Below are 15038 nucleotides of genomic sequence, written 5' to 3'. Positions count from 1 at the left end.
TTTTTTTCCTGATCCCCCAGAGTGATAGATGTATTTTAAGGCTGGTGACAGAACATTTCTGCCAGAGCAGTCACAAGCTTCCTAAGTCACTTCTCAGTGAAACTTGTGGCTTCATGAAAGTTAAAAAAAAAAAAGAAACCTCAGAAAACCCCAACCAAACAAAAAACCCTGGCCTTCAGTTTTATAAAATAACAGGTTTTCATGTCTCAAATTTCGAAGGCCTTTTTGCAAAGGAGAAACAAAGGCTGTTATAGTGGTACCCAGGAAATGGCTCTTAGAATTTGAATGCTACTGGTAAAGTAGTTTGACCACTGTGCTTTTCTGTGCTGTGTGCCAATAGATCTAAGTTTTAAGCCATAAATAGATTGCAACTCATGTGTCCCTATATCATATTACCTCAGACATGTGTTGTGTCTACCCTTTTATGCTCTGAAATAGCTTTTTTTCCTGATTTCTCAGTCTTTAGAGGATGTAGATGATGCCAAAGGAGTTTTAACTGAAGGAGAGTCCGATGAAGCCAGGAAGACTCCTGATGCAGAATTGAATGTTACAGCAGATGGTGATGAAGATGAAGGCATTGAGGAAGAGGAGGAGGAATGTTTGGGTATGTTTTAAATTATAATGCATGATTAAATAAAAAAAAATCCACTGTCTGTAGAAGCAGATGTGGAAGCACAGCCACATGTTGTGCTTAGTTTCTTAAAGTAGAAAGTTAAAGCTTATCTGTGTTTTGAAAGGAGTGCTTGTCTGTGTGTCAAGATGAAAATGTAAAGGTGTCCTTGGCTCCAAGGTTGACTTCTGCCATGACCAGTACATATTATGTATGCTTAATGGAGCAGAACTGATCTGAGGATGTGGAGGTCATACAGAATTGAGGGGACCTGTTGAGAACACAGCAGAGGGGAAGATGGTACCTTCACTACATGCTTTTGTTTTGTTGTCCCCCTGCTGCTGCTTTGTGGTAGATTTCTTAGTAAGTTCTGGCTTGCAGGTGATCTTGACCTAATACTGTGGAGCTGGCCTTGTGGAGACATATCAAATGGGGGAAAAGAGGCTGAAATGTGGGGTGAAATACACCTTGGCTTGTTTGGACTGTTACTGTGTGAAAGCTTCCTTTCCTGGTTATGTGAGTTAGGCTGTGGCCCTTGTCACTAAAAGTAACAGCGTCAGCCAGGAGAAAAGCCACTTGCTGCTTTGAAGCAGAATGTGTGTAGATAGATGAGGATGAAAAAGTTAATTGTTTCTTTCTTCAGTTCATCTCTAAATAGCCAGACAGGCTGTTACAGGGAATGTGTGCTTGCCCAACAGACAAAAACTAGGTGGAAATGTGATCCTTTCTATTGCTGAATGTTAAATACAAATTTCACACCTATCTAGAATACATTTCAGTGTTCACAGCAAGATCAGGATCCCCTTGTATGTCATTTTTGTACCATGGCTTTGTTAGCAGCTTCCTGTGTGGGGTATTGATAAGAGTAACTTCATTAGGGCCTTGAAAGGCATGCCTAGTGAAACATCTCTAGTACCTCATCTGAATGTGTTCCAAGTAATGCAGTTATGCATTACAATACCTTATGCTTTATCTCACTAATCAAGCCATATGTTCTCCTCCTCATGCAGGGTCTCTGAGGAGCCTGTTTGCTTTTTCAATCCTTTATTTTAGTGGGTAAATATCTCTAGAGTTTGATACGTCTCTCTTTTCACTGGGGTTGCCCAGATCCTAGGCCCTGGGCATCACTAACCATGAGCAGACCGTTGTTTGTCAAGACAGTGCTTTGTCTTTTTAGAATTTAATCACAGATGAGGTTTTTTCTCTTCTCTGCCACTAAAGATCCATTGCTGCCAGTACCTAGTGAAAGCCATATCGCATGTCTGAAGACATATTTTGGGCATTCTTCTTTTAAACCGTAAGTATATTTTCTGTTAAAATACATGCTTTAGAGTTCATTTTCTTTCCTGTCTTTCAACTCAGATGTTTGTTTTATTACTACTTACTTTAGAAGCCACTAACAAAGTAGGACCTGTGCAAAATCCCTAGGAAAAGCAGCCTTTTCACAAGATGTCAAAATAAATCTTATGGAGTGTTAACTACAATGCTGTACTCCCACAGAGGATGAGTTTCTTGACTCTTCTGATGGCATATCTCCTGTCATTAAAGCTTTGTTGTATCAGGTTTGTCAGCAAGCAACAAACTGCACAGATGTTAATCTCTGTATGATAAAGTTCAGTAATCAGGTTATCCTTTGTTATGTGGCTCTAATTAAGGAAGGATAAGCTCCTCTCTGCCTATCTAGCCTGGCATAATCTCAATGCAGTATGTGCTTATGTACTCGAGCATTGCTGTTACAGTTCTTGAGTTCAGTGGGAATGGGATGAAATCTTCCTGGTGGTGGAATGCTTTCTGTGCAAGACAAGGCCTAAGAGCAGCACTTGGTGGGGAGGGAGGGGGGCAGGCAGAAGCTGTTTTAGTCAATTGAAATATTTGGTGAGCTTGGAAACGAGGGTGCAGGGTCTTTTTAAATTGACCACGGTTATGTACATCTGCGAGACCACAAAAAGCATGAAAATTGTTTGGGAAAATCAAGATCCTGTTTAGAATATCTTGTGTTGAAGATAACTTTAGTTTTCACAGTGTTTGTGGATCAGTTAATGTATGGGAGACACGGATTTGTGATCTTATGTGAATGATTGCATCAAATGTTGCTTTCCTTAGTCCTGTTAGATACACACTGTAACGCTGGTGGGACTAGCCACAGTACTTGGAGTGTTTAAGCGGTTGCAGTGTGCAAAGACAACACTATATAAGGCAGTTGAAAGGGCTTCTTTAACCTGAAATTCAACTGGATATGCAGTTTGACAAAAATTACTGGTTACGTGTGGTGGCAAAAATAAAATATTCGCCTTTAATTTAAAGGGTCCAGTGGAAAGTGATCAATTCTGTTTTAGAAGACAGAAGAGATAATCTTGTTGTCATGGCAACTGGTAAGTTACCTTTACATCCTAAGAAGCAGCAAAAAATCTTCCTCTTTGGGGAGAATAGGACTCAAACTTGGAGGTTGTCCGTGTGGCTTGTATGAGCAGGGTGCCCTGACTGAGCCTGTAGGTCTGAGCCAGCTATGCTGGCTGCTTGTTTTTCTGTCCTAGCCTTTGTCACTGACCTTAGTGTAGAGAGGGGTATTGAATAGATGCTGAGCATGTTTACCTTGCGTCCTTGTTTCTCTACCAGCAGAACGAACATCAACTTTCAACAAGGTGTTAGAATTGTCTTATAGCTGTATGTTATAGCTGTGTAGAAAGCATGGTATTTCACTTCTGCCTTTTTTCTTTAAGGCTATGGAAAAAGCTTGTGCTACCAGTTTCCTCCTGTTTACACTGGATGTACAGGAATTGTTATCTGTCCTCTTATCTCCTTGATGGAGGACCAGGTGCTGCAGCTGACGTAAGTAACACTGTAGTAAGAAGCTGCTGCTGTATTGCCTGTGGAAACCCACGGATTCTGCTTGTGGCATTTCTTGGTGTTTAGGGTTGCAGCTTAGTACAGCAAGCTGTTTGTGTGTCATCTGTAAGCATATGTTTCTAAAGAAACACATGCAAACTGTGTACATGGGCTAAGATCACTGGATTTGCCAGCTACGTGAACTGTAGGCTGGATTTGCGAAGGATTTCTGCTGGTGGGTGGTTCCTGAAGGTGCATCCTTCTCAAGTATTTCTGGATTCACAGCCCCTTTTTGTGCAGACCAAACTGATGGAGGAGCTTTGCAGGCTGTTTCAGCCTGAGAGAGTAATGTCAAAATTTGGTAGGGCTTCCTTGGGATCTGAGAAGTAACATCTGAACAACATACAGCTGGAAGCTCTAGACTGTTCAGATCAGAGTTAAGGCACTGACTTTTAAGGAGGACAGTGTAGTAGGTCTCCTAACACCTGGCCTCTTTGCTTCTTAAAAGGTCTGATGGGGGAACTAGTGGGTGACACAGAACTGCTGCTATATGAGCAGTTATAGGTGGTGTCAAGATAAGTCTCTTTGATTTTAATAACTGATAATCCTTTCTCTATGTACTTGCTTTCTGTTATAACAGCTATTCCCTTCTGACGTTTTTTTCATTTAAGCTCTGAGTATCATGCTGAGTTGTCTAGTTCATTCCTGCTTTGTCCACCCTGGAAAGAGCAGGTCTTTTGTGGAAAAAGGGGATATGAAGATTTTTTTGAAGCAAGGAACATCAATTATGTATCATATTTTCTGCTGCACATCATGACTGTGTGCAGATGAATGGCTGGACAGCCAAAGCTGGCTCTATAGCTAGCTCCTAGACCAAGTATTAATCAGCGGGGTGTCCATATGTATTCAGCTGCTGCTTTGGCTTTTATACTGTTTTCCTCAGTGGAGAGGGTTTATTCACTACCTTCTCAGTGGGTCATTCATTCTGAAGGCTGAGGAGATGGAATTTCTACAACCTAATGCAATTCAGTAATTTGTCTGTCTGGGTGCAGTTCTGCCAAGGACTAAAACAGAAGAATGAGGGGGGGAGAAGCTGTTGAAATGAAGGGCTGTAATAAAATGCAGTAAATAACCAAGTTAACAGGACAGGGGTTGCAGGGTCCTGAAAGAGGTTAAATACTAAGTGGCTGAGCTGGTAAGCATAATTACCAAATCTGTCATTAAAAAGAAGCCACCTGATTGAAAATTAGCAGTTTTAACACCAGTAGCTCACAGAAGGTTGAAAAGCAAGGCAAAAAATTGCAAGCTACTCAGGCTTGCATCCAAATCTAATGAATTGCATAAGATAATAGCTAAAGAGAATGTACTTACAGTATTTTCTTTTTGGATGTTTTATTAGTAAGTTTGGCTCTTGTGCAAGGCAAATAGTCTTTATTTCTCCCATTCCTTATTGTGCTAATCAAGTGCGTGTGTGGTGGGGGACAGCTGGGGGGGAGTAAGAAGAGCATTTGGGTGGCGGGAATAGCCACTGACCACTCTTGCTCTTTCAAAGGGTTTTTCCCCACAAAGATCTCTGGAAGAAAGTAGTCTCTGACAGCGCAGCTTGAACTTCCTTTGCAATGTGCTGGCATGGGCTGAAAGCTAAGGCAGAAAGCATTGAGAGTAAATCTGTTCATGACTGTGCTTTTTATTTCTGCAGAACGTCGGGGATTCCAGCTTGCTTGCTTGGTTCAGCTCAGTCGAAAAACATGAAAGATGGCATCAAGGCGTAAGTCCTAGCTAAGCTTTCTGGGACTGCGGGTTCAGATGTAGTTGTATTTGAGGGGTAGGATGTCTCCCTGATCTGTCATCCTTGAAACTCTTGATTCTGGCCCAGACCTGGAACCTGGTAGTCAGTGATATTGCTTGCACTCGCCCAGGCTGAGTGTGTGGGAGGCCATAGCCACCCTCTTGTGCCCTCTGGCTGGGGAGGTGGGGCTTGATTGACTCAGCTTCGTATTGTGATTTATACAGGATTTACATAGGTCTTAGACCTACGTCTGTCACCAATTTGTCACAACAGTCCCTTCTTGTTCCAGTCCCATCTTGTTCTAAAGGCTAGTAAATCTCTCTCCTGTTTTTCCTTTTCCTGTAATACTGTGTACTGCTTTGCTTTCCTACTGTTCTGGAATGCTTTTTACAGTCTTCACTTCCTTCCTCTTGTTCCTTATGCAGAAGCCTGTACTTGTTTTCATTTATACCTACTAGAGAATCATGGTTTTGTTTCATTTGGTTGAGTTTTCTGGGGCTTTTCCTTCTATGACCATGTATTTTCTTGATGTTTCAGGGGTCAGTACAGAGTCATATATATGACTCCAGAGTTTTGTTCAGGGAACTTAGAGTTACTTCAGGATCTTGACCAAACTATTGGTAAGTTGGTGAAAAGGTTGTGGATGAGTTGGCAGGCGGCTTAAATTCATAATTACATTTAAACTTTTGTAATGTTTGGACACTCTTCACCAGTTTGTTACGAGTGAGCTCAGAGGCTAGGGTAGTGACTGCCAATAAATGGTGTCAGAAGATCCTATCATTGATTAAAAAAAAATGTGTGTAGTATCTTGGTGTGGGAATGTTAAACAAGTTACTGGGAACAGAGGTGCTAAAACACTGATCTTTGAATCACAGGAAGTGGAATACATGTTAGCCTTGTAAGTCTTCTGATCTCTCTGATCTTTCTCAGAATGTAACAATGAAACTGTTTCAAAACACTATAGTGCATCTTCAAAATTCTCTTTTCATCAAAGATGATGCAGCTCTCATAGTAGGATAAATTCAAGGCATGTAAAATCTAAGATGATTTTTTTTTTTTACTAAGAAAGAGCTGCTAGTGCTGTAGGCAGGGAAGACTGTAGGGAGAAGCCAAGCCATCTGAATTTCTGGAGTCCCAAGAAACTGTATGCTCTGACACTAGGGTGCTTTGAATGTGCAAATTAGAGTGGGATATTAGAACTCAAGTTGAGAGATTTTTCTGATTTGGAAAATAGAAGGTTATTTTCCAGGGGCATCTTTAACCCCTCTCCCTATTTTTCTGGACTTTCACTTATGTCTTCAGTGCAGACCTGAGACACTCTGGCTTTGTTTTACAATGCAGAAAATAGAACTAAGACATGTGTAATTAGCATTTGTGACTATTAAGAAACACTGGTAAGCAGGGGGTGGGAAGAGGTCCTGTCAGAGGTAGCTCAAGATTTTTGACCCGTTGTGAGGGATGTTGGAGATTTGGAGCTTGGAGGAGAAGGAAGCAGAGGTGGTGCTGGGCAAGTCTGTGAAAGCTCTTAGGCCCTTTTACTAGAGGCCATTATAAAAATGGGCTTGGGGAGTCAGTACAGCAGAAGGCATTTTAGAAACAGAAGTTTAACGAGGTTGCTGGTGCCTTCTTGGGCAAGCTTGAAATTGAGCAGAATGGGGTGTTTGTGTTTGGTCGCTTACTGTGTTGGTTACCATTAATGAGTCCCTGCTGTGGTTTTGTGCCCACCAGGTATTACCCTCATAGCTGTTGATGAAGCTCACTGCATTTCTCAGTGGGGCCATGACTTCAGAAATTCCTATAGAAGTTTAGGCTCCCTGAAGAAGGCTCTGCCATTGGTGAGGTTTTGATATGTTTGATTTCCAATGTCAGAGAAGGATACTATCTCATGTTATATGATCATTTGAAATAATCCATCTTTTGATGTTGCTCTTTGGGTATACTTACCATGCTGTCTTGGAGTTTATGCAGTCCCTGGCAGTGGTTGAGCTTTGTGGGCTTTTTCCAGATGCTTAAATGAAGGATATTCTGAACTAGGACTAACAGACTTCTGAAAATTAAACTGTTATTGAATTCTTGCGCTGGAGAAGATGGTATCCCTAAGCCTCTGGATTAATATTGAGGGATTTATTTTTAAACTGGCTCACTGAGTGGCTTGCAAGAGCAAGCAACTGTGATTTCGAGACACGCCTCAAGCATTTATCGCATAAGCTCAGAAATGTAGGCCTGAACTTTACATACTGCTCTTGGAAGTTTCATCATGTGCTCCCTAAATGTAGCCAACCACACTAAGTATTAACTCTAGTTAAGTATTAACTATATTTTTCAAATAATTGAGCTGATGCAGTGATCATGAACAGATTAAAGTGCTTGTGTACGTACTATTTCAAGTTCAACTCATAATTCTTTTTTTTTGTTTAAAAAGAAACAGAGCTCTCTGACTTTCTTCTGCTTTTCATTGCAGGTTCCCATCGTTGCTTTAACTGCAACTGCAAGTCCATCAATTAGAGAAGACATTGTGAGTTGCCTGACCCTGAAGAATCCCCAGGTCACCTGTACGAGTTTTGACAGACCGAACCTGTACTTAGAAGTTGGACGACAAAGTGGAGATATCCTTAAGGATTTGAAGCAGTTCCTTACTAGGAAAGGAAGGTAAGGGACTTAAGCCCGTTTTCATTGATCCTTCAGATATACATTGGCATTTTGGAGTTTTAGTAGTGTCTACTAAGAATTGGTAGCAGTCTTGAACTGATTTGGTGAGGAGGAGCCTGGGCTCTCTCTGGAGCTTGGCTCTGATACCATGCTAGCTGCTTGTCGTGTCCTATGCTGTCCCCCCTCTTCCAAATGAAAAACGGCTTTTGAGGCAAGGAGCAATGGACTTTCTCTGCTAGCATGTTGATAACTTAAGGATCTTCAAGATCATTTGATCTTAAGAGGACCCGCTGTAGCAATTTGAATGATTATGATGGATTGGCTGGTGGGTAACTTTCTAAACAGGGTTGTACAAAATGCGTGTGAGTGTTATAAATCTGTGGTAACACTATTTTTTTAGTAAAGCTAATCTGAGCAGAACAATTGCTGTCCTTTTCTGTTAGACCCAGTGGTGTATCCATTCTGGCCCTGTTTTCCGTGTCACAAGCTACAATGTGTGCCTTTACAGCAACATGAATGAATTTCTTGTTGCTCATTTGTACCTTGTTACATAAATGTAGACCTTTGAAAAACAACAGCTGTAGGAGCATATTTCCTCATGACTTAAAGGAAATTGAGAGGCCTTATCCTGCTGCTTCTACAGAGACCAAAATCTTTTGTGTGTTAGAAAATAAACTTAAGAGCATCAGAACTTCCAAGTCCATTTTTCCAAAGGACAGGCAATTTATGTACCTTAAAACAGTTAAAATCTGTTTTGACTTCTAAATCCCCAAGAAAGTGAACTGCTAGGAGAGCTGTGTTGCCTTTTCAACTAGGTTCAGTCAGATTTTTTTGCAGAAGGGTGGTTCTGTTCTGTGTCTTTACATGTTGCTATTACTTATAGCAGTTCTGCGTATGAGTTTGAAGGCCCCACTATCATCTACTGCCCTTCAAGAAAGGCCACTGAACAGGTTGTGTCTGAATTGATTAAACTCAATGTGCCCTGTCGTGCATACCATGCTGGTATGGGAATGAAACAAAGGAAAGACACCCATCACCAGTTCATGAGGGATGAAATTCAGGTATGTAGTAAACCAAAGTCTGCTTGGTCCTATTTATCCTTGTAGTGCTTGTGGTAGAGGAAATAATTTGGAAGTATCAGCATGTGTTTCCTATTTGCTCTGTCTGTCTCCAATTTTGGGCAAAGAAATTGCTGGTCTGTGCTGACAGTAATAGGATTCCTGGCTTATGTTTCAAATGCCTTTAAGTCTCTCAAAAATACATAGCATTTGAGGAAAATAGTAGTAGCTGGCACAATATCATCACAAGTTCTGTGAGCTGCTTTCTTCCTTCTGCACCTAAGCAGGCAAAGAGTTATCCTGGGACGACTTGTGTTCCTCTTTGTGATAGATTTTTGTGCTTTTTGAGAATAACTGCCTGAGAACACTCTAGCATTTGCCACAACATATCATCACTCTGATGTTTATAACTGCATTCATGCTCTGACCAAAAATCAACAGTATTGTGGAAGTTGTGTGAGTTTGAAGCCATTGTAATTTAGGCTGAATTTTGAGTCCATAGCAAAAAGTTGTCACCAAGTGTGTAAGTATTAATCCAGGCATATTCTTGATGCTTACTTCAAAACGTTCAGCATGTGGATCCTGTTTTGTAGTGTGTTGTGGCTACAGTGGCATTTGGAATGGGCATCAATAAAGCAGATATCCGGATGGTTATTCATTATGGTGCCCCTAAGGAAATGGAAACGTATTATCAAGAAATTGGGAGAGCTGGTCGCGATGGGCTTCCTGCTTCTTGTCATGTCTTGTGGACTGCAGCAGACTTGGCTTTTAACAGGTAAATATCTGAGGACAACTGCTTTGACATGGATAGCCAAAACATACCAAAAGAAAGAGGAGCAGGATGGGTTTGGTGGAAAATGTGGTTTATTTTTCTTTCTAGATGTCTAAATGGAGAAATAGTGGTGTGTTGTTTTTTTTTTCTTCTGTATGGGGGAGTCCTGGTTGTAGAAGTCTCCTGTTAACTTTGTCCATAGCTCATATAGGACCACAGAAAGGTCTGAACTTAGTGAGCTGAACTTGTCAGCAGACTGCTGGAGTCTGTGAAACTATATATTTCCGTGCTCTTTTTTCCAGGCAGGCGGAAACTTGCTTTGCTCAACTTAGAGCTGGAATGGTGTAGCTGTGTTAAGGTGGTGCCCAATGTCTGCAGTATTGGCTTGTTTTCAGTGCTGTGTGGTGCAGATGGTAGCTCAGGTTTGGCTTGTGAAGCAGCTTGGAGCATGGGCAGAGCACGTGTTCCATACGCCCATCAAGTACTCCCATGCTATTATCTAAGTTGGATTCTTCCAGGGATTACTATAAAGGATATTAAATTAGGCAACAAGTAGGCATGCCCTAACCTGCCACCTCTGAGTTTCTTGAAAGAGTGATGGTATCCTCACATATTTTGTAATCTAGCTGTGGCATTGGTGAGTGTAGAGAACTAGAGAGAGGAATTGCGTGCTCTCAATGCCCGCTACCCTTTCCTCCTTTTGGCATGGATTTTTTTGAAGCTTAGTAGTCCGTGGGTTGGAAGAAGCTTTCTCCTTCTGCCCTGTTTAGAATAACCATCGTATTCAGAAGAATATGCATAAGGTGTTCTTCTGAATATGCCCTGTGCTAGTATACGGATCAAAACTGTGGAAAAACAGGCAGGCAGATTGGGTCTGGCTTTAGTAGGGTGGGTTTTTTACCTGATTGATGAATTTGAGACAGTTATCTGGCCTGTTTCATTTTTGGTGTGGGAGAGGGGCATAGTGGTCAGTATTTAAGGCTCTTTTTTCATTTTGACTGACAGACATCTTCTAAATGAGATACGCAATGAAAAGTTCCGGTTGTACAAACTGATGATGTTGGTAAAAATAGAGAAGTACCTTGTGTCAAATAGCTGCAGGAGGAAGTGAGTACTGGAATCTACTTGATGCTTTATGTCATTTCAGCCAGCTTTAAGAGCCATTGCAACTTGGTCACAACTGGAGGCTGTAACCAGAAGTCATCTTATACTCACAATGTGTTCTGCAAACATGTTTTATGTTAAAAAGCAGTATCAAAAAATATGGCCTTCAGCATATTTATACATATACATCAAGTGTTTCCTTATTTGCTTTTCAAAAAAACCCACTTTTTCTTTAGAGGAATCGAGGCCAAATAATTGGCTCCCCAGTGAATTAATTAATGATGCTGATTTCAACTCTGTTTTCTGTGTTGAATTTAATGTGTAAATTCTTGGTTGTTTTATTTAATTCCCTGCATTCCCTTGGGTAGAATCATCCTGTCTCATTTTGAAGACAAACAACTCCGAAAGGTTTCCTCTGGCATCATGGGCACAGAAGAATGCTGTGATAATTGCAGGTCCAGGTAAGCTTTCTTCCCTGAAGACTGATAGAAGAGGTTATGTTCTCTCAGGCTGATTTACAAGGCAAATTATCTAAAAGAATTGACTATTTATGTATCTGATCTTGCAGATGTTCAGCCTGAAGTTTATCTTTGAACAGCTGTCTCTAACCTTCTCCTAAATAGTTGAGCAAGCCATGAGGCAGTTTATAAACTCTAAATTAAGCTATGGGAAAGCCTGTAATCAAAGTATGGCCACAGTTCCTGAAAGGATTAAGAGCAACACTCTCAGACTGTGAAATACACTTTTGTTCATCAGTTTAATTCCTGTTGGGTAATTAATCCCAGAAGATGCCATGTGTCTAAGGTTAAATTGCCAGAGTATTAAGGGAGCTGGTCTCCTGTTGCGGTGTATGCTGACATGTATTCTTTCTAGCATTGCTAATCTCATAGATGTGCTGAAGGGAAGCCAGGGGTTGGTAGTGACATGGGTATGAGCAGAAACACCTTCCTCAAGTTTCTCCTGTGTGCATGTACATGCTTTTCTTCAAGTTATAGTAAAGGATTCCTTGTTCTTGCTGGTAGCCTGATGCTCCCTGATCAGAGTCAAGACACTACGCTGTGTTGCTTTGCGGAAAAATGTTACCAGTTCAGCTACGTTTCCTGAATGCTTGAGGATTAAGAAATACTTGCCTGGCCTCTAGTAAAAGCAACCAAGAGGAGAATTTGAGAGATCATAATAACAATCTCTGCAGTCGTGTTGCTGTGCCAGTAAAGAGCCACATAGTGAATTTGTGTTGCAGAACTGAAATAATTTGAAATAAATCATTGTCCTTTTTCTCTTCCTTAGAAGTGATTTGTGCCAATAATTTTTCAATGGGTTTTTCCAGTCAGTAATAAACGCACTGACAAACCCTAGAAAGTCTTTGATGGGGTTACTTTTTCCTTCTATTTTTCCTTTGTGTTATTTAAAAAAAAAGACAAAAGCCTCTGCTATTAGGTGCGATTAAAGAATGTATGCCTAAAACATCCAGTGCTCAAATACTAAATTCAGAAGATTGCTGAGACCGTGTTGTTCTGTCACAGCAAGAACCATGAAGAGCTGCTTATTGTTGGGTTGGGCAGCTGCCTTAACCACAAGTAATTTTGTCTTGTGCTTGGTCTCAGGTTTTCAGTCCTAGTTCTTTACACTTAAGTAAATTGGGGTTTTTTTAATGGTTTATATCAATGTAAATTGAAGTGTATATTTTATTTAGTTATCACTCTATTTTAAAGAAGGGGAGAGGACTTGATTTTTATGCGTGCTAAACTTGGTTTCCTTTGTGCATTTCAGAGCCTCTTGTTTTGCAGTCCCCAGTGACTCAGAAGGTGGTTTACAGGACTTTGGGAAGCAAGCGTATCAGCTGCTGTCTGCAGTGACTGCCCTGGAAGAGAAATTTGGAACTAGACTTCCCATTCTGTTTCTCCGAGGGTCTGTAAGTGATAGTAAAAATCCTTGTATGCGTGCTGAGAGTGAAGGGACTGTTGGTGTCCCTTTTGATCGATATACCAAACAATACACTGATATACATACCTATAAATATGTGTGCACATGCATGTGTGTTTAGTACCTTTTTCTTGGAGAGCTGGATATTTGGTGAGAGGTAGTCTAGATTTTTCTGAAGCTGCTCAGCAGCACTTCCCATGCAGCGAAGTAAATGGTCTTTGAAGGTAAGAGCCATAAAAATAATGGACCTGCTAAGCATGTTCTACTTCATTTTGTGTATGTTCAGCAAAGGAACAATCTCTGCCTCCAAGCTCTCTTTTTCAGCCTCTATGGCCCAAGAGTTCAGCTTAGAAATAGTACCTTTTATTTACCTTGTGTGGAGCTGTCCTGTATTTTGTGGGTTTTTTTGAGTTATTGACTTTTTGTCTGTAAAACACATGAACACCAGCCCAAGTATTGGCAGAGGTTTGAAAGCTCTTCCTGTAAAGCTTGAGCTTGTTTTCCTTTATGGGGAGTTTGATGTTTTCATAGAGGCAGTTAAGTATATTTTTTAATGAAGATGTGTGATTTCCTTTATCCTGAAAGGAATAGCCTTTTCAGAATGAAGAATAAAACACATCTTTGCTTGGTAATCAGTTGGTTTATGCTTGAGTAAAGCAAATGATGGTTTGTGTTCTAGTTTTGTATTGCTGGCTGACTTGGAGTGGTGAGATGGGAAGTAGGATACTAGAATGAATATAGATTATTTATTTCTATGTACCTTTCCTTATGTTTTTTAAATACCAGGCAGGAAACTCACCAGAAATATGAGAATAAGAACAGAATCACTTATGTTTACAACCTTGGGGAAAAAAAACACTTGTAGTACTTGATAAAACTGGATGAATGATGTCCCTCTCTTTTCCTTTTAAAAAGGAAGTTAAATTGCTAATGGTCACAAGCATGTCTAGGGGAAAAATATTCTGTTACAGATTATAATGTAGTCTTGATTGTTAATTTATTAGACATTACTAGAAGAAGTGAAGATGGTGCCGGTTTTGTACTGCAAATATAAAATAACCTTTCACTGCCTACAAGAACACTCTTATCTGGGCTAGCATAACTTTAAGTTTCTTTACTTTGTTGCATCAACATATAGGCTAGAACATATGTATGAAATACTGTCACCGTAAGTTTGCATGCTATGTCTGAGACTCAGTGGTATGTTGCTTTAAAGGCTTCTGTTGACTTTATGGAGAATTCATGCTCTTTAAGTTAGTGGTAACTTTTTGCAAAGTCCAGGTGGCCTCCAACAGGCTTTGGGTTGGCCACAAGGCAGACCATGTTTCACCTGGAATTTGAAAGCTGAGTCAGACCATGAAAGCAGACAAGGTCATCTGGGAAACTGAATTAGAGCTGCATTGACAGAAATATCGTACTAACCTGTCTAAGCAAAGAAGCATGTGCAACTCTTAAGGTCTCCTTTTATCAGCAAATAGGAGGATTTGTAGTTATTTCAGCAATTATTTTATTGTTAGTAGTCTGTGACTGACTGCGAGTGGCTTTTAGTAGTACCTCTAGCATTTAGTAACTTGTACAAAGTTGAAATTGCTGGTTTGGCTTCTGTTGGTCAGTCCTATGCCAAGCTTAACTGACAATGCTTAGCCCAAACATGGGCACAAAGTTTACTGTTTTGTATCTTGTTCCTTTTATAGTTACTTCTGTAGTTGAGTTTGTTCCCCAAGTCAGAACCATGCTCTGAAAATGTGTAGCTGTTGGAGTAATTAATGTAACTGGTGTAACTGAAAACTTAGGAATGTAGTCATGCTTTCGAGTAAGATGTGTTACGAGTTGAATGGGGGCTTTCTAGAAGAGGACTTGATGCTTTCTCTGCCTGCTGAGTAGGTGACTAGCTTGTGTTCATCAGGACTCTGTGCCCTGGTCCCCTCCAGCAGCAAGCTGAGTCCCTCTTGCCTGCAGCTGGCTGTTCAGCTTCTATCTCCTGCTGCTAAAGGCCTGAAACGAGCCCCTCTTCCTGCTGCTGATCTCACTGCATGTGCAGGGTAGCAGCTCCTTGACTGTCTGAAATTCTCTATGTTGCTCCCTACTGTGATCCCTGGAGATGGTATGGAGTTCAGCAGGCTGCCATGCACTGACTGCTGCCTGTCTTGAATTTCTTTCACTTGGCTGCTGCTTTTACATCAGCCTGATCTATTTTCCTTTATAAGGAAAACTGTGTTCTTGGGGATAGGTGCTCTGTGTTTGCATAGTGCTTAGCATGAAGGGTACTAAGAGGAACCTGGAAAACCTGTGTTAACAACCAGCCCT

The 15038-nt window shown here is 40.8% G+C and overlaps 1 protein-coding gene across 1 annotated transcript in view; it reads left to right on the top strand.

The window, feature by feature from the left end:
- WRN (WRN RecQ like helicase) overlaps positions 1–15038 on the top strand; it is a 45887-nt gene that overhangs the window by 15931 nt on the left and 14918 nt on the right. The window contains exons 11-23 of the mRNA XM_086464900.1: positions 460–604; positions 1832–1907; positions 2915–2982; positions 3331–3439; positions 5136–5204; positions 5763–5845; positions 6954–7060; positions 7687–7874; positions 8758–8935; positions 9526–9707; positions 10710–10811; positions 11177–11269; positions 12579–12720. Of these exons, the coding sequence (XP_086321026.1) occupies positions 460–604; positions 1832–1907; positions 2915–2982; positions 3331–3439; positions 5136–5204; positions 5763–5845; positions 6954–7060; positions 7687–7874; positions 8758–8935; positions 9526–9707; positions 10710–10811; positions 11177–11269; positions 12579–12720 (1542 nt within the window). The remainder of the gene's footprint in view (positions 1–459; positions 605–1831; positions 1908–2914; positions 2983–3330; positions 3440–5135; positions 5205–5762; positions 5846–6953; positions 7061–7686; positions 7875–8757; positions 8936–9525; positions 9708–10709; positions 10812–11176; positions 11270–12578; positions 12721–15038) is intronic.

Source organism: Leptosomus discolor, chromosome 4 (genome assembly GCF_034619465.1).
Source record: "Leptosomus discolor isolate bLepDis1 chromosome 4, bLepDis1.hap2, whole genome shotgun sequence".
NCBI classification, from domain to species: Eukaryota; Metazoa; Chordata; class Aves; order Leptosomiformes; family Leptosomidae; genus Leptosomus; species Leptosomus discolor.
This window is presented reverse-complemented; position numbering and strand designations above follow the sequence as displayed.